The 24,958-nt window shown below is 39.4% G+C and overlaps 1 protein-coding gene across 1 annotated transcript; it reads right to left on the minus strand.

Annotated features, from left to right (window-relative positions):
* Positions 1-1,747: 1,747 nt before the first annotated feature.
* On the minus strand, positions 1,748-21,360 carry kcnj3a (potassium inwardly rectifying channel subfamily J member 3a). Its single transcript, XM_054615183.1, has 3 exons — positions 20,683-21,360; positions 19,521-19,737; positions 1,748-2,343 (listed from the first exon to the last, which is right to left on the minus strand). Exons 1-3 carry the CDS (start codon positions 21,358-21,360, stop codon positions 1,748-1,750), a joined length of 1,491 nt encoding a protein of 496 aa, XP_054471158.1.
* Positions 21,361-24,958: the final 3,598 nt, after the last annotated feature.

A 24,958-nucleotide genomic window follows, 5' to 3' on the forward strand; every position in this document is an offset into this window, starting at 1 on the left:
AGAAACAATTTGCCTTTCCTATGTGTTGTTTTAACACTTGTTTTTGTGCAGATTAAAATAAATGGATTGAACCATCTGATTAAACAATTAATAACAAATTTATAACATGTTAAGAAGTGGGCTTTAAAGTGACTTGTAGATGGACTTTTTTCACATTTGGACAGAGCCAAGCTAACTAGCTGTCTTTATTTTAGGTTAAGCTAAGAAGCTGCTGGCTGTAGCTACACATTTTTTATCTGACACTGGGCAAGAAAGCTTGAAGTCAAAATTGCAATGTGCACAGTGATTTCAATATTCGTAGGTTTTGGCGAAGCTCGGACTAATACTGCGGAAGATGCACCCGTACAGGCCAATGCCGTCTCCTTACAGCGAGGTTAGCATGTTGTTGGTCTTTCATCATTTTGACCACCCCCTATTATAAGTAATACATTTTATTTATTTAACAGGTAGAGCATGCATTACATCTAGTCAAAGTAGTAAGATGCTAAACAGTTAGGTTAGATCTTTATTCCTGAAGAGATTGGGTATCATACAATGTCTATGATGCATTTAGAGAAAACCAGATTTCATGGCATGGATTCAGTAAACAGAGTGAGTATGGGGCTGTGGTAGACCCTGTGGCTATATAAAGATAATAGTCATTATAATATTATTGCTTTCATCACAAAAGAGGCAGATTATGGGCCCTTAAGACAAAGGTTATGATTTCCTCACGGGCCCACCTCTAAATCTAACAAGTAACACCTAAGTTGAAATTCTAATTGAGTGTCTGTATGAATGCCCACACAGGCCTACCATAGATTTAAGTTGTTTTTGTTTTATGAAGAAACAAATAAATTGCACAGTACCGACCTACTGTCCTAAGCAGTTAATGAGAAAAATGCCCATAAATGCTGTCTAATATCACAGGGTATTATGTAATGATTGCTTTGTGCTTATCAAGTAAAAGTATTGACTCTTTCAACTTAAGTGTTACTTTAATAAGCAAGTGAAAATTGTGTAGGATTGTGCCCACTTCAGACAGGTCATATACTGCCAATAATACATTTTAAAATGCAAAATGCATCATCTAGCAACATATTCTGTATTTGATCAACTCATAAAGTCATAAAATCGCATATGGTAAAATAGTCTATATATGAAATACCAAAAATCCAGCTGTGAACAAACATGGAAATGGAAACAAGGTAATATAGTTAAGGCTAAACATCTTTGTCTATTACCTTCGTATAGCTAAGTCAATAAGAGGAGCATGCAATCAACGTAACATTTCCACAATTTTACATTAAACAACAAAAGCAATCAACTTAAAAGAAATGTATGTGCCTTTCGTTGCCACAAATTAGAACCATGTAATGTAGGTTTTCCACGAAGTAAATCATATGGCTTTGTGCATTTATCACTGTCTGTAAAATCACAGATTAAACTGTTTTTGTAAAATAATATATCAATAAATGTCATGCCAGAAATTATCGAGATTCTGCTCTACATGCGCTGTTTCTTACATGCCAGATTGTGCTAATTGTACATCATCCTAAAAAAAATATCAGAGGTCTTTCATAGCATGTCCACTTACATCCAGGGACAAATGTGCTCAATTCCATCACCCTACTTTATATAAGGTATATGTGCACATTTTCTACATTTCTTTTCATATAAGAATATTGTCCATTAATAAATTCGGGATAGTACAAGGACTTCAGGTAGGGAAACAAAGGATGGCATAAGTTAAAATAAGTTTCCTGCTCTATGTAAAGCGATCTGAATTCATCTTTCTGAGTTTGGGCGGCAGGTGTCCGTCCATCCTGCCCCCTCCTCCCCCAGCCAGTCGCTGCAGTTTGGGAGGTAAGTCCGCCACGGACTTACTCATGGGCTCTGAGCTGATCTTGGAGGTCTTACCCGACAGCTTATCATCAGAGACGCCTGGAACCGAGCTGATTCGCTGCAGCTTCATGGGCAGGTCTCCAAAGCTGTAAGTCATCTCCGAGGTGGTGGAGCTCATCCTTAGTAGCTTCTTGGGCAGGCCTTCCCGCCCCGTGATCTTCTGGAGCTTGGTAGGCAGCTTCGTGGTGCTGTCATTGTCCTCCAGGGTCTCCAGGCAGTCCAGAGAGCTGTTCTTCTCCCCGCTGTTGCACAAGGAAGGAGCCATGAGGGGTGATGAGAGGAGCAGAGCCTCCTCCTGCTCCTTCACGCTGTATGGAGTGGTGGGCACCTCGAATGTGGCGTGGAACTGAGAGTAGTCCACCTTGAAGAAGCCTTCCTCCAAGGAGATAACCGGATAGAAGCGGTGTCCCCACAGAACCTCGTCCTCGGTGTAAGACGTCCTCGCTTGGCAGGTCATCCCTGTTAAAAAGAAGAAGAAAAAAACATTAAAAAAAAGACCATTGTGTGGATGAATTGTCAGATTTATTTCTACAAGTTCATTTTGAGACCGTAAAACGATGGCAAATTATGTGTAATTCTTGGCACAGATCAACACAGTAAAGACTGAAGATGAAATGTTTCATGACTCTAGTCAACAACGGAGCCCTGATTTAATTATATGCTTGGCATCGTTCCATAATAATCAACAAACGCTATTCACCAGGATTCTTGCCATTTCACATCACAGAGCAAACAATATTGCAAACAAAAGTGCCTCAATGAAAAAGTATTTAATGAATTACAGAGCCAGCTGCCTAAATAAAGCTTAATTGATTTTTTCAGTTTCCAAACGTGATGTTTATGAGTAATTTGCTGCCAAATTTGAAAGATAATTAAAAGTGATTTGTTTTGTGTGTGTTTATAAGAAAGGATATTTATTCATTTATAAAAGAACCAATTCATACTGAAATGTCTGTTAATAAGGAACTGTCAATGCATTTGAAAATTTTATATCAACATATTTTTTATAGTATTTAGTTTTTTTCTGTATTGTTTACCTAACCATCCACATTAGTGCATAAAAAGACGACCTTGAACACAAACACACACATGGGCTTTGTGTATCGGCCGATACAATACCCACCCTATACCAGTTTCTACTTTATAAGCTGTTTGCCTAACTGAAGAGACATGAATTACATTATAAGTGTAAACATGTTTAATGCAGCAACAAATGCAGCTCTAATATAATGTATATAAAATGTATTGAATTGAATAGATCTACCCTATCATCATCGATTTCCAATCCAGCTATTTGAGTCGGTATCAGCTCTATATCTTTAAGTGACCAACCTACCGACAGAGTGATGCTACAAAACTGTTAAAAACTGCTTCTAATAAAAAACACAGGTCTTCTCCTCACCTTTTATGCTACTTAACATTTCAGTCCACACCTTCGGCTTGGCTGGTAGCCACAAAAGATAGAGGATTAAGATAATCAAATTGCTGGAACCCACAAGAGTAACGGCTGCAAGCAAATGCTTCAGGAGGTCTAGCTCACACAACATTTTCTTTGGAGCTTTCTGACACAAGAAAGGGAACCCAATTAAATCTAAAACACAAAAAGACCCATGAGGTATCTGTGACATAACATTGTTCAGCTGGAGAAAAGCCAAAGTGAGTCTCACAATTTAGTAAAAAGCATTAAATTCTGTGATTTGCTGACTACAAATTAAAACAAGATATCCTATTTAGCATTTTCTGGGTTTGTGTGTGTGTCTGTTAAGTATGCTATGCAAATTCAGCACAAGATAGAAGAGTATGATACACTGAAAGCAAATGTCCCCTCACAGGAGACTCTGAATTAAATCCCTTCTTAAAACTCCCCACACGTCTTTGGAAACAAATTAATACAATTAGCAAAATCATGAGCTTTGAATAAATTATCGACAAAAAAAGTTATTGGATGCCTATTAGTGATTACTCATCACCACTATTCAGCAGCTGCTATCATAGCTGTCTGTGCATTATATCATACTACATTGCTCACAGCTAAGCCCCATCCATCTTGGCATAGTTAATATTCTGATGAACACACAACTTTCATTTCTTGCCGAAAGTGAGCATAGCAAATCTATAATTAGGCTAACATCTTAAACAAAACACTAAATTGGTTATATCAGTCCAGAAAGCCCCTTATTTTAGCATTGAGGAATGGCTGGGGGCACTCATGTTAAGACTTGTTGAAATCCATTAGGAAATCAGTGACGGCAGTAGCTTATTATCAAATGTTTTAATTACCAGCTTAATATTGTTCTGGCAGCGACAGTTGGGTCCAAACTAAGACGAAGCGCTCGCTCACAGTCAGACACCGCTGCTGATTGTGAGGATGTCATCATCGAAAACTGGAGGCATCTGTGATTCCACCCGATTCCCAAGGTCATAAAATAATTCACTGATAACAGCTCGGTACACAATCGCAGATGTGCAAGAGACTGAACATCAAGTGCGTTCTGGGTATTCAGAGCATTACTTCTGCACTATTGCTTTGCAGTCCCGGAGCATTTAGGCATATGGTAGCGTGTTGCAGTGAATAAAGCGGGCGAAGCTAATGAGAACTTTAGGGCCAAAGCGATTGAGAGTTAGGTGTGAATGGAAATCTTATTTCATTGTGAGCCTTTTAAACTGCTGACAGCCAAGACTAAGTCACCATTTGATCATCAAAAAAGTAACATTTAGTGATTCTGGCGTAAAGTGCTCTCTGTTTTGGTTTTAAAACAGCTACTTAACCACCACCAGAAGTCAGCCACGCCTGCTTTATTGAATAGTACAGTCGATGCCGCAGCTTTAACTGGACATCTATACAGTAAACACAGGGCTAGGACGTCAATAGCTACTTTGCTGGTGCATGATAAGAAAAGAGGTTGGAACAAGTGAAATGAAATTGGGCCTGAGGCAAAATGTTGCTACAGTAATACACAAGACCCAAATAGCTTCATCTTACATCTATTAATAATGCTCTATTGTTCCTGCAGATGGTGTAGGAGTTACTGTTAGACCTCCGTCTCTGGAAACGCATGAACCCTGCTGGCCTGGGGCTCAATCCCTCTTCAACCTGTTTCTCCTTCTCCAGAGCCACTCAACTCAAATCTCTCTGATGTGGATGAAATAATTAACTAGACCCTTCTTCAAAAACTAACAATGACACTAGACTTAATCATGTCTGTTAATATGCATTTACTTTCCATATATTATTCAAGAGCTGATGCCTGAGCCGTTGCATAATTATAGACATGGTTGCATCATATATGTACTATTGTGTTGATAAAGACCCGCTGCTCTGCAAACACCCACATTCATATGGCACACGGTGTAACAGTAACAGCAAAGACTTGAACTGTGTGCCTCAACCTACACCTCAGACAATGACCGAGTTCGAAATGTGATGCAGATTTACACATTATGTGGAGAAACATGTTCGACAGAGACCTCAAGATCAAACAGAGTACAGTTTAACAGCTAAAAATAGCACAAAACATTCATTCCAGATTAATACATGTTCTCCAGTTACTGAATGTAATTCCTAAAAATAGTAATCCAGTCAAATGAGAATACCCATATCGATGTGTATTTCGTATTACTGGCAAAGGCTTATGTAACTGAAAAATAAACGCCTGACCAGGATTCAGTGTTTCTATGGAAACAAAACTGTAGGAATGTGTGCATGCGACAGCCATAAACCTCTTCACTGCTGAGTTTGGTCAATAGTAACAGTGACAACACAAAATAAAAGTCTCTCTCTCAGATCACGACATCCAAACTCAAATCAAAATTGATTTTCCATTTAGGGAAGGGTTAAATCATCCATATGGCTCCAGAGTCAGACCAAAATGGTTTTACTGTCTCTGAAACGTGACCTTTTACGACACAAGAGGTAAATCATATACTGACTTCTCATCAGTGAAGCACAGAACGATTTTCACCCCTATCATCTTTCATATGGTTTTACATCTGGGTCATCCTTATGGCTCCATGAAGAGAGCGTTGTGGTGTGAGCATTGTGTCATAAACACACATAGCAGGGGAAAAAATACTTTCCTATCTTATCTCTGCTGCTGTTTGCTGCTGGGAACATGTAACTGAAGGACAATATACCAGTGAGGTAGAAACACCTTAGATTTACACAGAGCTTCAGTTATTTTCCGTACACGCTTTTAATACTGTGTAGGTACACCTGGCAATATCTTTTTATTAGATCTTGTATAATGTTTTTCCAAAACTGTACAAGGAGCATTGCAAAATAAATGTCTCCGTCTTTAACCACTCGACCATGAGGACACTCCACACCTGGCTATATCCAGTATAATAGCAAGTATAACATTATAATCTGGCCAGAAATGACATCATTACTTATGTCAAATTTTAATGAATCATGAAAGAGAAGATGCTTTTTTTGTCTTGCGAGTTTTCCACTGTCGTTTAAGTTCCCAACAATTATTTGAGTTTTATCCAATGGCTGTATTGGCTTTAATTCCTCAGTTTATCTGAGAGTTTAAACATCCCAAACATAACATTTACCAGCAGTTCATCTTTGATCCACTCCATTGATTTCAGATCAATGGAGTGGCCCTTCTCAATAAAGTAATTCACAATACAAGATATTCTGTACCACCTTGAGTAAACAGTAATGTTCTGGTTCTGGTTACAATATTATACATGTTAAGTGTTTCATGGTCAAAAAAACACAACGCTGTGTGTTAAAAAAAAAATCCTTGTGCAGATAATGAGTCCGTAAATGACTAAACTATGCCACTGTCTCTCATGCTAGAAGTTTTATCAATATGTGAGGGTAGTCAAAGGCACAATAATCAATCAACATAAGTAGTGGAAGAAGTGCCAAAAAACCTTGGAAATTATAATAATTACTTTCAGGTGAAAATCCAGCATTAACAAATGACTTAAAGCTGCACAATATAATTATAATAAACAAAATAATTGTACGTTAAAAAGTCATAAAAATGAATAAATAGGTCACTTGTTGAAACAAATCACATAAAATGACCTGCAGCTCTGCAGATAATTTTAGCATTTTTCAGCAACTTTACTGTTATGATTCACTCTCTAATCTTTCTCTTTAGAGTCATTTCCAGCAGCAGCAGGAGTGAAACAGCTCTGACAAACCCTCTGTACTGTACACTACCTGATACCAAACAGCTGACAGACACGCTTAGCCTCTAGCTTGGGAACATATTGGAGCATTTAGCAGCCAAGAGACATATATATTTCTCTGTCTCCTCAAGAGTTGCTGGAGACCTTTAGACCTTAACAGAGTTAAAGGAAATGAAGTAGTGGACTTCCATTCCCCAGTTGGCCAGAAACACAACTATAATAGAATGCTAATGTTGCTCTAAGCCTGCTGGAGATACAATCAGCCACCTGTTTGCTAACATGTTTGCTATAACTCTTTGTGGTGAAGATATTTCAATGTTGTGTTTACAGCTTACCATGCTTCCCCCAAAAAGCTCAAAAACATAATTCAATAGTGCCATAAGTAACAGAAACAAGTATTTAGAGTAAAATGTACTTAAATATAAAAAACATTTATAAATGGATTGCTATTACATCTGTAATGGTAAACCTGTTACATACTGCAGTTCTTAATTTTACATTTTACTGTTGAGATTAAACTCGTATTGTTGCTATTAAGTAAAAGTCTTGTCCGTCCATTTTGGGGCCTTTCCAAAATTAGATGGATTACTGTTTCTCATTTCACCTTATCATTTCTTATTTTTTTCACATATATTACAAACATACAAATAAAACCTGTAAGGGGAGGTAATAATTACAATCAAATGATGAACAAATCATTTGAAATCAAAAAAAAAGAAAGTATTTGTGTCGGCAACACAATCAGGGAATAAATACTGTAAATGAATATTGCAAAACTGCTAATAATGTGACATATCAAAAGCTGCTCCATGACATCTTCATCCATTTTTTTTCATAAAACTATGCCTTCAGTATAAAGGATGGTATGATATGACTGACTGGCCAATGCAAATCTTAATCCTACACAAGCGTGAAATCCCATCAGAAGTCCCTCATCACTGAAGTTCACCAGGCAGTTTACTGCTTTCTTACTGTATGCAATAACCATGTGACAGCATGAGCAGCATTAGAATAATCCTCTGCTGAATCCACAAATTCAAGACAGATGTAAAAAAAAAAAATGCATCTCATTAAATGTAACTTCAGAGGGGGAATAACATAAAATAGAAAAAACATGTTCTGCATCAATGTGTGAGATTTTTCTGCCATCTTTGCAACAATCATGTTTTTACATTAAATCTACATGCATAACCAAAATATGAAAATTAAATGTTTTAGTTTTTTTAAAGTGAATGAATTGGACGTTGGGAATGACTCCACAGCACTGAGATGGGATGTCTGTCTGGAGATTACAGGTGCTCTATCTGCACTCTACAGTGTTATGCAATATTTCACAGACTCCTATCTGATTCCATTATGGACTGAAAAAAAGGCAAAGATGAAGGAAGTGTCAAGAATAAACTTTGAGATTTATATGCCCAAAAGCCATCTCAGCTTGAGACTCTAAATAAATGCACTTTCCTTTGATAACACAGAGCTGTTTGCTTCTCAGGTCCAACAAAGTGAAGCAGCCGTGCAGTCAGCAGAGTGACAGCAGAGATAAAATGGGTTCTTTTGGGGCTGGAATAGAAAAGCACTGTAAACTCTGAGGCAACCTGCCAGTGTTTCGTGATAGTAGCAGAAAAGAAAACCTAGCCTAAGTGGTAACAACCGACTCTTGGCTGAGAGAAGCACATCCAGGTTGTAGAAGAATCATATCATATTTGGTGCCTGGCTCAATCAAATTCTCAGCTGCAGATCTGCACTTGACACAGTGAGGACAGAGAAAAGTCAAGGGCCGGACCTGAGAGCAGAGATCTATTTATTGCTGCCCTCTCACTTCATCTAGGCAGAGTCTCAAACTAGATTTCTTTTCTTTTTTTTCTTAATTGGTGCTATTATATGATTCAACAATGGAAGGCACCAAGCAAGTGATACTCAAAATTTAAGGTTAAAATTAAGGTTTAGTCAAATGACTTCTCTATATAAACTCTAACAATAAGAATCACTGAAAAAAAAGAAGGTGGACATCAAAGAGTTCTTAGCAACCTCTTATTTTCTGACAAAATCACAAATCCTTCTTCTGTCTCTCTTTCTGTCTGCCTCTTATTCACTCACTAAGTCACCCAAATGGTCACACACACACACACACACACACACACACACACACACACACACACACACACACACACACACACACACACACACACACACACACACACACACACACACACACACACACACATACACTAAACATCGCAGTGTTGTCAGCAAAGTCCCCTGACAGTCTATCACTGTGTGGAAACAGCTCAAGTGTTGTGTACGAGAAAAATGCGAGCAAAAACAAGCGTGAGAATCTGGATGCTGCACATACAGAGCACCGCCACACATCACCGTCCAAGATTCATCCTGCTCTCATTGTCGGGCACTTGCCGTGGCCACGGATGTCCATAAAATGCCTGTGCTGCATCGCTGGATTGTGAGGAGCAGCAATTAATTCAAGACCATTATCCTGTTCTTCACATTGCAAAACAGGAAGAAGAATTCCCCTTTGTCTTGTTTCAGGATCGGTGTAATAACATATTAAGCTGCTGTGCTGAATGCGGTACTGGAAAGCTGAAGCAGAGGAGAATATAATGGTGCTGGGTGGTGTGTTTAAGCTTACTGAAGAGAGGAACAGTTAATTCACAGGTCTGAATAATGTGGTTTTAGTAGTTTGGCTTTTCACAACTATATGTTATATGTAATGTTACTAAGGATAGAACAATACCCACATAAAACAGGATAAAACAAAAAAAATCATTTTCATACAGATACTGCTATTGTGGCCACAAGTCCTATCTGATCATCTGTTTCTATGGTGACCACCATCAAGTGTTAAAGTGTAGAGAAATCCACAAGCAATCAGTGACCTGTTTTTCACAGTTTGACTTTTGCAAAGATGGAAATAAGTCCCCTCCCTCCGTTAAATACTGTTTTCCAATGTGATCAATTTGGGAAGGTGGCTTCCAGTTGTTTGCGGCTCCGATATTCATTCCACATACAGCACGGGCTGAGCAATGAGAGCAAAGAGGAAGCTGATGGAGGGGAGAAAAGGCAGGGGAAGTGCACTGCTGTGGGGGAGGGGAGAGCCTGGATGCTGAGGCAATTGCTTGAGTGTAGAGGCTGTTGGAAAAGGGAAGGGAATCTGAGCAGGGGCTGCCAACCATCTCCACACAAGGTGGGATGTCAGGCAGGCAAGAGGAACATATGGCAGTAGGCCATTAACTCAGCCAGGAGAGCACATATTACCAAGTGAAGGCAATCTCAACACTGCCTTAAAGGGAACCAGAGGAGCATAACAGCAATTGATGGATTTCCTTTACGCCAAACGACCACTATTGGTCATATAGGAAAAATCCATCTGGTAACCAAACCAAATGGAGCTGTGAACGACTTTCTCCTCATTTTGTACTGAGTGCAGAAATGATCAGAAAACCCTTTTCTCTCCATAGAACAGACTGAGTGAGTGAGAGTTGTAATCTCATATTGATCTCGGCTATTAAATCTACTTAAGTCATGAAGAGGAGTTACAGCTGAAAGGAGGGGACACAAAGGAGGGAATTTTAAGCCGTAAGAGATCTCAGACTTCGGTGGTGCTAAAGAGGAGTAACTCGCTGGTGAGGAAAGCATCCCTCTTGTTTTATCAAGTTTGTCACTTGAGTGTGAGAGCAGATTATTCCAGTAAAGTCGAACGTCGCTACGAAAGACAGGAGTCCCAGAGGAGAGTCTTGCTAGAAGACAGGTCTTAAGAACAACATGTTCATGTGGCTCTGTGTTTAGGCCGAAGGATTGATTCACCTGCACTTATGAGACGGTGGCAGCCCAACCAATCAATGTTGCCAGTGACCAACACTGCAAGTGCATCAAAACCTTCCTCATGACCTCTTAGACGAGTGGAGCCATAATTTTTATCTCAATTACGTCCATGTAACACTTTGCCCCGGAGTGTCCATCCTCCATCTAGACAGGGGTTAATATCGAGGTCCGCAGTTTGTGTTGTTAATTACCAAAAACAGCATGAGGCACACAACTTCTCAGATAAAGACAACCAGGACCTAGTCAATCATTTCTAACTCTTCTCAAAGTGACAAGAAGACTGAGGCATTATTGATGAATGCATTTCTGGTGATTTGGTCACAACAGTTCATCCCAGGTCTGCCACCACACCTCCTATGCCAGTGATTTATTGCCATCCAACACAGAGCTGACAAATCCCTAAAGACACAATTACCTTGCTCCCCCTGGGGAAGCCAGCACAGTTCATCTAAAAGGGATAATGAATCCAGGATGTCATAGCCGGTCTGCTGCATTGCCCATTATGTGGAGTTCATCCCCAGTGCAATTATTGTATGTACAGTAGACATAAGAGGTAAATCTCACAGATGCGTTACTAGAATACCCTTGTTTGTTTATCTAAAATTAGTAAAGCTAATTTCAGCCTCATTCAACGCATCAGGCAAGCTACAACAAACAGGGCTGCCCCTGTGCAGAGAGTAATGAGTTGTTCAGCAGATGCCAATATGCAGTGGGTGGACAAAATATCACGAACACTTTTATCATGTAATCAAATCCAACTGTCTTTTGTGGAGCTAAAGTTTAGTTCATTTGTAGACTTTGTGAGGTGTTGACTCGTCTTTATGGAGATTTTTAGGGAGTACTTTTTCTCGTTGTTATAATGAACTGAATTACATTGTAAATATAACTCCAATAATAAATATATGCAGTATACAGTCTACTACAATCCAGGATAGCAACACCATAATGGAGAATCATAAAATGGAATATACTATTCATTTTTGGACTATTGTAATAGATTTTATTTGATTGTATAGATCTTCATAATTTTATATCAATTCCATTATAATATAATGTACTACAGCATGTAGAAAGTCTTACCTAAGCAAGCCTCTGAAATCATTTCGAATATAATTTCAAATTCAAGCTGCTTTACGGAAGAAAATAAAGTCCTGCCATGTGCAAAAACCCAGTGGTGGAAGATTCTTTACTCAAGTAAAAGTAGCATAATGTAAAAATACACTATTACAATTAAAAGTCCTGCAATTTAAACATCATGAGCTTAAGAAGGAAGATTACCAGGAAAGTGTATTAATATATCATTGTATTCAGGTCCACACTCTTTGCGACACTGCTAACGTTATCCATATTTGGCATGCTGAGATATTCAAGGCAAGTAGCTAAAAAAGGGTTTTTGATAAAGTAAAATGAACCAAACGCATGAATTACATTTTAACAAGAGAGCTGCAAAGTATCCAACACGTGGCTCATCGCTACACAGGTGGAGCTCAGCAGGGACAGACACTTCCCTCCTGAATTCTCACCCTGAGCACATTAGATTTAATTGGAAACTTCTGCTCTCACCTGATCTGCAGCCTTAGCTTCCCCACTGAACCCACTTTAACCCTTTGACCGGCATTGGCTGCAGCAGGGACCTCCGCACCAGGAAGGGAGGACGCACTCACGGTGTAATGACTCAGAATGAATTATGTTCAGTTTCTCCAGAGGACGGCACAGTCTTGGCTCATATCCGGGGTTCACTTGCGCCACTGTTAACTTAAGCTCTGGAGCTCCCGACGTCAGCGACCCCAGACCTCCGGGGCTAGGACCTCTTAATCATATGATTGAAACTATCAGCCTCCTGCGTAACAGAAAGTTCTCCATTTTCATTTCAATTACTGCTGCTGATGATAAAACACAGATCGGGCCACGACATAGACTGCTCTGCTAATCAGTGGCAATAGACGTTTAAAATTAATTATGCTGACTAGCTGGATGGAGTGTGCATCAAAGCAATTATTATTCTTGATTTCATTTCTATATATACACTTTATGAGTATTTGTTGCGCAACAGTTACCTAATTGAAGCTATGATGATTATCATATAACAACATTATTACTAGATCACATAATTACTTTTTTATTGACCTAAACAGAGTGGCAAGAGTCTCTTTAAGGCCTTTTTTAAATAAAGAATTTGTATATTTGATCATAAATCTTTCGAGATCCATCATTATACATAAATTCAAATTATAATATCTTCTGCTTTTTTACCCAAACCTTTAATACTACACAGGTCTAAACACAGTCTTCAATTAAAAGATAGAGTGGCACAATTTTAAATACTAGGCATACAGGTAGGCGATTTATTATTCTCTCCAGTCACATACTGCATTTATGCACACATGAATAAACATTACCAGTTGATCCAGTCTATATGCAACTAACCCCCTGCCACCCACACTCATTTTAAAATGAGCAGATAGCTGGGATATTCTATTTTTTATTCCATAACACTGCCTTGTAGCGTTATGAAAAAGAGGGGGCTGACAGAAATCTTTCAAAACAATCGGCTTTATCGAAGAGAAGAGACTTTTTGATCTTTTACCATCATTTGCCTCAAAACCAAATCAAGAGATGAAGTGGGATGCTGTGTTTTGTGTACATCACACATTCAGCGGAAAATCATTTAGAAACATGGGGATTATTAGTTAGTTCGATAAGCAGCGAGTGTTTGCCCGCGGTGCAAATATGCTGTGTCACCAAAAAGAGGGAAATAAAGTCTAACTGAAATTCTCTGAGCAAACAAATTCAAACATTAAATGAACAACAAGACAGCTGATTGTATCATGAAGTTAACTTCCTAAAAAACCTTGTCAACTTTGATAAAAAACATGTCTAAATATAACTAATTCACAGCATTTTATGCATTTCACGGAAAGGGTAATGATCACACTGCAAACATTTGCATGAAAGTCACATCACTCTGAAAAGAAAAGAGGTTTGTGTTGATGATACAGTTTATCCTCGTGAATTATTGCTTTCCGTAGCTGATGAGTGAATTTAGAAACACTTCGCAGAGCTGGTGAGACCATGTATGACCCCAAACACTATACAACATTTCAGGATTAGACTGACAAACCTCTTTCTGCTAAATGAGTGAGTGAGTTCCCCTCAAAATAAATCATCAGCTTGTTTATGTTTGTTGGTTATTATTTCTTTAAACTGAAAACTGCCTGGTCTTAAATTATATAATACACATTAGATTAGATATTTAGAATAGGGGATCTGCAGCATTCAGATAGGAGTGTTGTTGTGTAACAGAATCATGTACAAATCCAACACTGAAAATCATTACACTGATTAGTTTCATGGATGGAGGAACCTAAACGTCTGTTGCCGGCAGCTACAGTTTATTTTGGGTTCTCAAGAATCAGCTCCACTAATGAACAGATTGCCTCTGGCTTGGTTTTTAAGCCTTTGCAGTGTTGAACAGCATTACTGGTGTAAATGGGACACTTTTCTAAACTTCTGATGTATTTTTTTAGATGGAATGTATTAGTTCAGAATCAGCTGGTGAGTCAAAGTAAGGTCAAGCTCTATAGTGGTGCATTGCAAATCTATCAATATGTTACTATTTCATAAACTTGATATATTTAGAAGAGGCCCTTTGGTAGGTAGTATTAATTAAATAAATGATAACTGGATTCCTTTTAGCTGCTTCTGGTATTGTGCATGCTGGCTTATTATGACGTGGCTTATTATAAGTGCATTTCCATCCATCTGTTTTTATGCGCATTTTGAATTTGTACATACAAAATTGCCCATCCCCCAACAGAAAATACAAAATATCTCAAAAATATTTTTACTCTTGGCTGATGGGGAAAACTTGGAATATACATAAAAATAATTATGTTACAAAAAGAATTGCTACAGATTATAATGTAAACAGACTTATCATATATAAATCATGACGTACAGTACATGAAGCATGTAACTTAAATGTTCACTGAAGATCCGGATTCACTGAGGTGACATATGAGTATATGGAAGAAACATTAATGCTATATTTCCCTCAGGTTTTCTTCATTGCTAACCACTGCTTTATGTTTGACTGGCATTCTTTTAATTACGTCACACTCTTCTTCTGCAATAGTCTAGTGGCAACAGGCTGGAGAATTAGCGTCACTATTTGATTCTTTTTAAGCACTGACTGCTAATATAATGGATGGAAACACAAATCAATTTTCATATGCAGAATTCCTGCAAATTTCCTGGAAAAATATCTTTGCTGTGAGTTCCAATACCCAAACTACCTTACTATTTAGTATGCCAGAAAAATATTGACTTCATCCATAAATATATTAATCATTAATAATATCCCTACCCGATTCTTCCCAGTTGCCCAATCCATTCTGCACTTGCACGGGAGAGCCTACCCAAGATGCCGTGCGGAAAAAGCCGCCCCTACTCTGCCTTTGATCAGTTACAGGCTACTAAACATTAATGTTAGCTTAACTATGATGCAAACCAACCCTTTGAAGAACTAGACCGGCCCCAGCAGCTCACGTTTTGTTCCTATAATGCGTAAGCTACCGGCAGACAATGGTCATTTTTTTTCTGTTTATAATTTACATACACTTTTTCATCAATAGATTCACTTTTGATCATTGTTGAAGCGAAGAAATCAACTGTGTAGATTTTGAATATTGTCAGTTTTTAGAAAATAGAAAATAGATTTTATTGATTGTAAATAGATTTATTTGTATTATAGTAGTCTATGATATATATATAATTGACTCTTAGTCCCCTGCATCTATCTCACAGCCCCTTAAAAGCCTCCAGCAAGCCCCACTCTCCTCTGCTCCTCCGTCTGTGGGCCTAACTAGCCCGCTGGCTAGCAATCAAGCCCTGCAGGCATTAGCTTCCATCACACCAATTTGTGGAGCTGACTCAACTCCGATAAAATTGGGACAAATTTTCAATTCGCCATCTATTTTTGTAGAACTGCAAATATTCAAAATCTAAACAGTTTAATTCTCGCCTCAAAAATGATCAGAATTGAATTTGAAAAAGTGTACAATAATCGTAAAAAAAACTAAAAACTATGTCATTCAGACCAGGTCACCCTTCGAATTACAGGAACAAAGACGTGCACTGCCGTGGCCGAGTCGCTCCTCTCTGGGCTATCTCTAAGCAGCGGTTTGCATAAAGTTAGGCCAAAGATGGCATTAAGAAGTCAGTAGCCAATCAGAGGCAGAGAGGGGGCAGGTTGTCCAGCAAGGCATACTGAGTGGAACAGGCACTGATCTGATCAAGAGCTGAGACGGATCAGATATTGACACTGACATGTAACACCTGTGCTTTTATCTTGCTTCTCTTTTCTTTCCTTTTTATAACAAGGAAAAATGGTCTGTGAAAAAAAGCCTACAAGCACTTGTTACAGTGTTACACAGCGGTTTGAATTACCTCTATTACCTATTACCCCTACCTTTGCCAATTATGGTTTGAGTTGGCAATGTGTTTTTCTATGGTATGAGTGCTAAATTTATGAAAATGGTGTTACTGGGGTGGTTAGGTTGGATTGTGAACGTACAGTGTGTAGGACTTTGACACCAGAGACCAGATTGTTCATTTTGATGACGCGCTCAAAGCGAACATTTTCAACTTTCCAATTTTTCATTATGTTGTTAAAAAGCATTTGGTTGCTGTTGCAAATAAGCAGCATATTAACACACTTTTTTGTGCACAAAGTAATGCACATTATATAATAATTGAAAGAAAGAATAATGAGCTTATTCAGCAGACTCCAACATAAGTGAGCAGATGTTACTGCACTGCGGACTCTACGAGAATGGATGAACGTATTGTCCAACCGTAAAATCTAGTAGGTACTTATTTTAGTCACAAAATCTGAATTTCTTTTATAAATTGTATTGATCATCAATTTTTTACTGGGCTGCAGTCATTACTTGTTACTCACTCTGGCCGTGTTCAATTCTCTCTTTTGTTGTCCAAACACATGTCATGCCTGCAGTGCACAAATAATTCAGGAGTAACTCAGCTTGGTATTATTGTGCTGAGATTCACATCAACAAAGTAGCAGGCGGATGACGCGCTCACACACAGAGCCTTACATGCATTTTTGCTCTGTAGCCGATGACACTGTAGTAACTCTATACCTGTTGGGGAGTGATGTGGCTTGTTTTGCTTTTATTGATTGCTAGTGTGTCAGACATTATCCCTGTTAATGCTGTTAACTCAACCAAAACGTGTTACTACAGGCTTCTTGTTCGTGCTTTTCTTTTTTACAGCTATCGAGTTTTGCCTGGCAAGCAGTCAGACGGCATGTACAGTACAGCGCATTACAGTACATTATTTTCAACGTGCTGTAAAACCAATTAATCCACATCTGCACAACATCCCTCCGTAAGAAAACCAAACTCGATACCACAAAGCCACAACTGGCATTACTCCAGAGGAAAATCTGCTGCTACCAGACATCCAACATGTCTCATTTGGAAGGTGGATCTTACTGAGGTGGTGATCAAAAACACGTTGGATTGCTCTTCAAAAGAAATAAAAAATAGCTCATGCCTTGTTATACAATGTATAGGTTGCCAGAGGTCACAGCCAAATGGAACAATTCTAAACATGCGCTGTTCCAAGATACACACTTTTTTTCTCTGTGCATAAAGAGAACTTCAGTCAGTCCAAAATATGAGATATAATAAATGAGGAACAAAAGGTTACTGTGTCTAAAAGGGTACACTGATGGGTGTTATTATGTAGTAGGGAGGACACAGAGACAGCGATTGTGTAGATTTAATCTGTAGTGGAAAGTGCTTTAACTTATGTTCCAGACAGCGGTCTTCCACACAAAAAACAAACAAACAACAACAACAACCTAGATCTGGGGAGATGGGCAGCGTCTTCTCTAGTAAACACCAAGCTTCATAAATATTTCATCTTATTCTTTCTCTGCTGTAACACCTGTTCTGGCAAGCACTTCTTGGTACAGTAACGCCTCCGTGTGCTTTTTATATTTCAGAAGAGATCCTCCTTAATACCAGGCGATGTTGTCAACAAACCAGTTTCATTTAACGTTCAGCATCGCATGTTTGCCTGTTTATTACTGAAATTGTGTTATGATTCCTATACCATAGGAATAAAATAAAAAAACTAAGTTTAGGTGCAGTGCTGCAATCCTGAATACTCAAGGAGAGGTTGCCATGGAAACAGAGTTACATTGGCCAGAAATGAAAGCGTCTGAGGATTTAGACTTTCACTGTACATCAATTTTTAACCATAGATTGTTTCTACATCAGCCTTTTCCACCGGCTTCAGCTCCTCCAGGCAGAAATGTATCTGACGTAAAAACATGAGCATAACATTCCCAAACCAACCCGTTCAATCATTGTGGCTATTATAAATGATACGAGGACATGTGCTTCTGTGACAGTCACGCTCATACTAAAAATATCTTCTAATATTTCAATGATAATTCAGTCACATGACCACAATGAATATTTCCATACCTTAAAACCAAAGCAACCTGTACACAGCAGCAGTTTTACACTGACTCTCATCAAAAATATATTTTAAACTACATGTGTACTGGTTATTAATTGGATTAACAGGTCAGCGGATCAACATCAGGCGTTTAAACAGTGAGAAGACCAATTTCTGTAGGACATATCCAACACTAAACCCTGACTGTACTCATACTCCATATTATAATACATTAACATCTATATGCACCATTCTTGAGAATATGTCAAATCTCATCAAATTGACGTAAATGCTTCAGTCATAGACGGAAGAATCTTTACGTCAGAGACAACTCAAGTGCAGAGAGACTTTAATGAAACTATACTAAATGATTAAAACTATCTATTAGAACTAATTGCTGTCTGCTGTGTCAGCCTCCCTGCCACATCTTCACATGCTGTTTTTTTTCAGAGCCAACCTATTACAACTGCTGCTGTGTTCGCTCCATAATCCTAAAGGAGCTCTCCACACACTATATCAGCTGTGTCAAATAAACGCGTGAATGTAAAATGACCACAGTGGAGAATTTTACTCGAGGCATTACTCATCTTGTGGAAATGGAATTCCCTAATTCCAAAGGGACCTTAGAAAGCAAATTATTATCCCCTCAGAGAAAAGCAGCCACGAGGTAAGTGCTGCACGACCGCATAGGCGGAGGAATGGAATTTGTTTCAGATGAGAAAAGAAAATGTATACGGCCCAACATTGACCCTCCTGGAGTTTGAAACGGTTCCACGCCTCTCATGTGGTTTGAATTTTGGCTCTACTTCCCCCAAAGTCCAGAAGGTGTTTAAAAACTGGTTCACTTAATGCCTGCAACATAAAATGAATTATCTATGGTGTATAATGTTTCCACCACTGCTATTACTTTGGTCTCTGTATGTAAATAATAAATTTAAATGCAATAAAGGGGTCAATGGTGTGTCCATTTGGATGTGTTAACACCTATGATAGAGCTCAAAATTATCCATGAGATTTGTTGCAGAAACAGATATTGCAGCACCTCAAAACAATACCACATCTTCAGCTACTGTACATTTAGCCTGCAGCCACAACTTGCAGCAAAACAAGCTCTCATTTTGAACAGCAGGCCTATAAAATGCCCGTTTGCCTTTACTCACCTGTAGTCTCTACTATTCCTTCCAGTATCACCACAATTTCGAACTGCTCTGTTTGCATGGACCTCTGGGAGAGGTCGTAGAAGGGGCTTTTGGTGTCAATCACATGGCAGATCGTTAGTGGTGAGACGAGGAAGAGCTGGTCTGCCCCTGTACTGAAACCCACGTCCAGCTCCAACTGATCCAGCGGAAGAAACTCGCCCTCGGGCGTCTGGCGAGACTAAGGAGGCGTGCAGGAAGAGACAGACACAGAGATGTTGAGTGGGGGAAGGAAGGGGTAAGACAAACTTATCTGCAGCACATCAGGAGCCTTTGTTGGAGCTTTTCACATGTATATGCAATCAGAGCAACCAATCAGCAAATCAGAAAAATTGCATAATTTTCTTAATTGACATTGTCAAGATAACCATCTTAGCATGTGACTTCATGTACCACTGGGACTTGAAATGTGTCATTTTTGACACAAATAAATCAAATCAACTGGCTTAAATGTCTTGTTTTATCTGAACTAATCTGCCTTATAATCACCTGCTGTGTCAGCAAATGGAGACTAGAAACTATAAAACTGTTTAGAATGTCCTAAGATGGAAATGGTTACAGTGTCCATTTGGGAAAACTGGGATTTTACTTACCTTAAACTTTATGGCAGCCTGCATTTAATCTTTAATAGTATAACTTTTATTCCTAAATTGTACACGATAATTGGTGGATATTTGCATGGTAGAGCATTTAAAAGTTTATATAAGTAAACTAAGGACTTTTGTGAAGCCAGGAGGTGGACGGCTTGGCGATCCATAGATGTTGTTCTCCTAATAAGGGACAGCAGCACATTTATACCAAGTTGTAACACACTATCACTTTTAAAACAGTTAACATATGAAACATCTTCTTGAGGACTGACGAAGGGACAGGAAGGGCCTCGTGGCAAACTTGATGGATTTCCCCCATCAGTTATGCAAAAGTGTCTTGGTGATTTATGGTCTATTTGTATTTATTTGCAACATTGTATCCACGGCTAAATGTCAAGAGTGGGCTTGAATGTCAGTGTGTAGGCCTTTTCAGCACCAGTTTCCTAAAACAAACAAAACATGGACTGAGCCATGATAAACAAAGGGACTAGAACTAAACCAGTCGATGCCTCCCTACTAAAAGAAGCATCACTTACTTTCAGCAATTTGCAGCGGATCTGCGCAGAGACCATATGGCTGTTACGCAGGTTGCCCACCCTGAACATGAGAGTTAGTTTTCCATCTCGCATGGAAATCGCAGCGTGTTCACTGAACATCAACGTCTCGGCCCTTTTCTTGGGCTGAGACATCTTGATAAACATGCAGCCGATCAGAAAGGCATCGACAATGGAACCGAGGATGGACTGGAAAAGAAAGAGAATGATCCCCTCGGGGCATTTGTCTGTGATGTATCTGTACCCATATCCTATAGTGGCCTCGGTCTCTATGAAGAAGAGGAAGGCTGAGGGAAAGTTATAGACATTGGCCACACAAGGAGTGTACTTGTCATTGTGGGCTCTGTTGAGGTCTCCTCTGATGTAGGCGATGCACCACCACATGGAGGCCATGAAGAGCCAAGCCACTGTGTAGGTGAGGATGAAAATAAAGAGATTCCAGCGCCATTTCAAATCTACTAGTGTTGTGAATAAGTCTGAGAGGTATCGACTGGTTTCACCACCCAGGTTCCCATGCTGGACGTTACATCGCCCGTTCTTGTCCACGAACCGCTGCCTCTTCCTCTTTTTCTCCGGGGGAGGCTGGTTGAATCCAGACCCGCTAGATGAGGTGGTCACTACCTGATAATCGTCCCCAAATTTCTTTCGAAGTGCAGACATACTACGATGACAGCAGCGAAAGAAATAACAAAGGATTCAGTTATATATATATATAAAAAAATAATAATAATAAATAAATAAATAAAAAAAGTCTGGGGTTGTAGTTGCTGCAGTCGTTAATGCCCGTGCGCAATGTGTCCTCTTTGGAAATAAGGCGATAAAAAAAAAAAAGTGCACTGTCTTCGCCCACAGTTAGTCTTGCACCGTCCTCTTCCGCCACACGCTGCTGTTGGTGCACTCTACAGCCATGAAATGTCAATAATGGACCAGTAGTTTACAAACCCCGGAGATAGAAGCCATATGAAAAGATAAGCAACCCACAGGGAAGAAAAAAGAAAAAAGGTATCCAAACGCGCCAGTCACAGTCCGGGTTTATCAGTTGCTGCGTCGTGGATTACTCATCGCCCGTGAAGGGTTGGGGCTCTGTCGACCTGTTCAAAACTGAGTAAGTTTTTGTGCGAAAGTTCAAAATCCTTCCACGGCCCATAAAACACCAATATGTCCGCGTAATCGGTCGCTGGGAAAGGTTTCCTGGATGAAACGTCTCTGTGCGCGCTTGGGTCTGTGTTGGAGATGATTCGGTTTCCAGCCCTTCCTTTGTGATCTGTATACATAGGAGACGAGTTGCATCCAAGCACATGAATGTTCAAAATGACGAGATGGAGGAAGAAAATCACTGTCCCACTGTCGTCATTTTTGGCTGCGCGCATCGACGCTGATTAGCAGGCTCTTTTTGGGCACCTAGTCCCTTCTCTTAGAGAAACGTCGACTGGATGCTCATGGTTCAGCGGTAGAGATCCACCAGATGCTCTTAGATCCTCTCTTTCACGTCGATCTCCTCTGTTCGGCTCCTGCGCACTTCCACAGCTCCAGTGATGCTCTCACTGTTGCCTAGTGGTACTACAAAGATAGACAATTTGGAGGAGGAGGGAAGAGGGTTTGACAGTTTTTTTTCAAGTCATCAAATATGTGAAACTGCAGCCAAGATGTCATGATGACTTTCAAATAATCACACTAAACGTTTAGCCTTTAACAAGAGAATCAATATGATTCCAGCTCTTTATAGCATTCCAAATTGTTTATTATGATTATACAATTGGAAAAAATAGCAGGATTTCACAGCTTTATCTTGCAAAGACACCATGAAGGAACCTGGTGTACAAATATTTCCATTGTTCACCTTACTTCCTCTTCAATATATATATGCAGTGTAGGGTAATGTTATGAAAAAATGTCCTGCATCTGTAGCGGACATTTACAAATGTGCCTGGTTTACCGGTTGTTCTTCTGGGTCACCCGTTCTAACAAGGCACGGATGACCCCATCTTCCATCCCATGGGTGACTGCGCCCACTTTATCCTGTGAATGCTGTACACGAGAGATCTCAAGAGAGTAACAAGTTCTGCTAGGAAAGCTGCTGACACTCACAGCAAACTGTATTAGATCTCAGGGGGGACAAAGAGCCGCAACCAACCAGGATGCACCGCTCAGAATTCACTCATTGTATTACCGAGATCATGGCCACAGAGGAATACACCCACACCATAGTTACCCAGGCTTACATGCTGTCTCTCAACACACACATGAGGCAGGATGAACAACATACCAACACCTCTCTCACACACAGTTTAGCTCCCTCCGCCCCTCTACCTTTCTCTTTCCTTTACCACTTAACATGGCGCTGTTGTGTGTTGCACATAATCAGCATGTTTGGGCAAAAAAATTCCTCCCTGTTGAAAAGCACAATTAGCACTTAATCAAGTAGTCACTGATGACTGCAGCTTTGAAACTCACATATTCATTTTATTTATTCGTTTATTTTATGGCAGACAGTTACAAGGTGGAGACAAGGAGACAGCAGCGAAGCAGTTTGGGGATCAATTTGGATTATTTTCACTATAGAAATAGTAAATCTCAGTAGATAAAGATAATAAGCCCTAAAAGTAAACCTCCCTACTTCTGAATCAAGCTTATAATTCATCCACTAGATACAATTAAATGCACCACATAAAACTCCATGTGAATGTGAAACATAGCTCCTTTATTTACACTCTGTTGTTATTCTTTAACCATTTTTGGATCCAGTATCTCAGCTCACAGGGATCAATATGCTGTCGAGTCAGTCTGGTTCCAAGCGAAATCTACCTCTCCTATTATTCTGCAGCTCCCTGTGGTTTACTGCATGATATCCCACGTTCAGTCTGAGCTCAGAGCACCCTACTGTACAAATGGTGGCTTCTAAAAACAGCACTAAGGTCTGACATAACCGTTTCCAAATGACCGATCGCATGACAGCTCAGTGCAACGTTGATGTGCCTCCAAATGTTGTCTGCTAGGCTCCGTGGCTCAGACCCCTTGAGGACAGGCAGGAAAGATTTCCCCATCAGTCACCAGGATGTCATAATTGCCAGGTGAACATTAGCTACAGCTTCTGCAGGACTTTTATAATGAGTGCAGGGGGACACAGGTCATCCACCATGCATTCTGGCCCTCATTAGGAGGAAAAGGCTACTCACATATTTGCAGAGCAAAATAAGGCCATTAGTTTGGACTGGCCGTCATCACCAGCAAGATTATTTTTAATTGCTGTTTTTTACAGATATGCTCATTGAAACAAAAGTTTCCTCCACAAGACTTGTCAAAGTATCTGTCCTGCATGTACATTTAGATGAAGAAATACATTTCAGGATGCATGGGAATGTGAGTATTTCTCTCTATATATTAATGACTGAATAATCTAATACTAATCTTTGCAATAATCAAAGTTTAAAACAAACATCTATAGGTATTAGTGTTAAGACTTAAACAGTCAAACTCAGAGATAATTTGCTAATTTCCTTCATCGGGACTGTGTGTATGTGATGACAGTGACTAAACAATTCACCAATTCAGATTAAAATGTTGCTAAATCCAGATTGGTGCAGATTACTGAAAATTGAGTTACCACGTAGGATAAAATCCCTTATGGAAAGAAATTGATTACAATTTTCTTTTTTGCCAGGGCCTTTAAGTTATACAGTAAAATTGTTGTTCAGACATGGTTACAGAAATGGATTATCGTCACGCACCATTATTCTTCTTTTTAAACTGAGCTATTTTCATATGTTTCAAAATGATAAGATTGAAGTGATAGCCACAGAGACCATTACACAATATACCATGTCTCTAGAATGATCAGGCACAAGGGAGTGTATAGAAACTCTTATTTGAACAATGGTTCCAACACTCCAAACCTCACAGAAACACTTTTTTAATTCTGCTCAACACACAGGCTTTGTCACTGACAGCTAAATACAAGAGAGAGGTTAAGGTCCGGGCTTGTTCTTGTCACACACCAGGAGGCAGCTGATGTGTAACACTGTGCACTAAATTGGAATATGCAGATTTGTTCTTATCTAATAGCGACTGGATTTTCGAAGAGCCGCACATTTTGCTTCAACAGAGCAAAAAGTTTTTTGAGCATCATCCTCAGCAAAACGACAGCTTTTTTAACAACGAAACAGCATCTTCCATCATAACTATTGACCAGTGTGGTGTACGTTGTTGGCCCCTCTTGCACCAGCGCATGTCAAACTTTGTTTAGTTAATGATCAGAAAT

Source organism: Anoplopoma fimbria, chromosome 16 (assembly GCF_027596085.1).
Source record: "Anoplopoma fimbria isolate UVic2021 breed Golden Eagle Sablefish chromosome 16, Afim_UVic_2022, whole genome shotgun sequence".
Lineage (NCBI taxonomy): Eukaryota > Metazoa > Chordata > Actinopteri > Perciformes > Anoplopomatidae > Anoplopoma > Anoplopoma fimbria.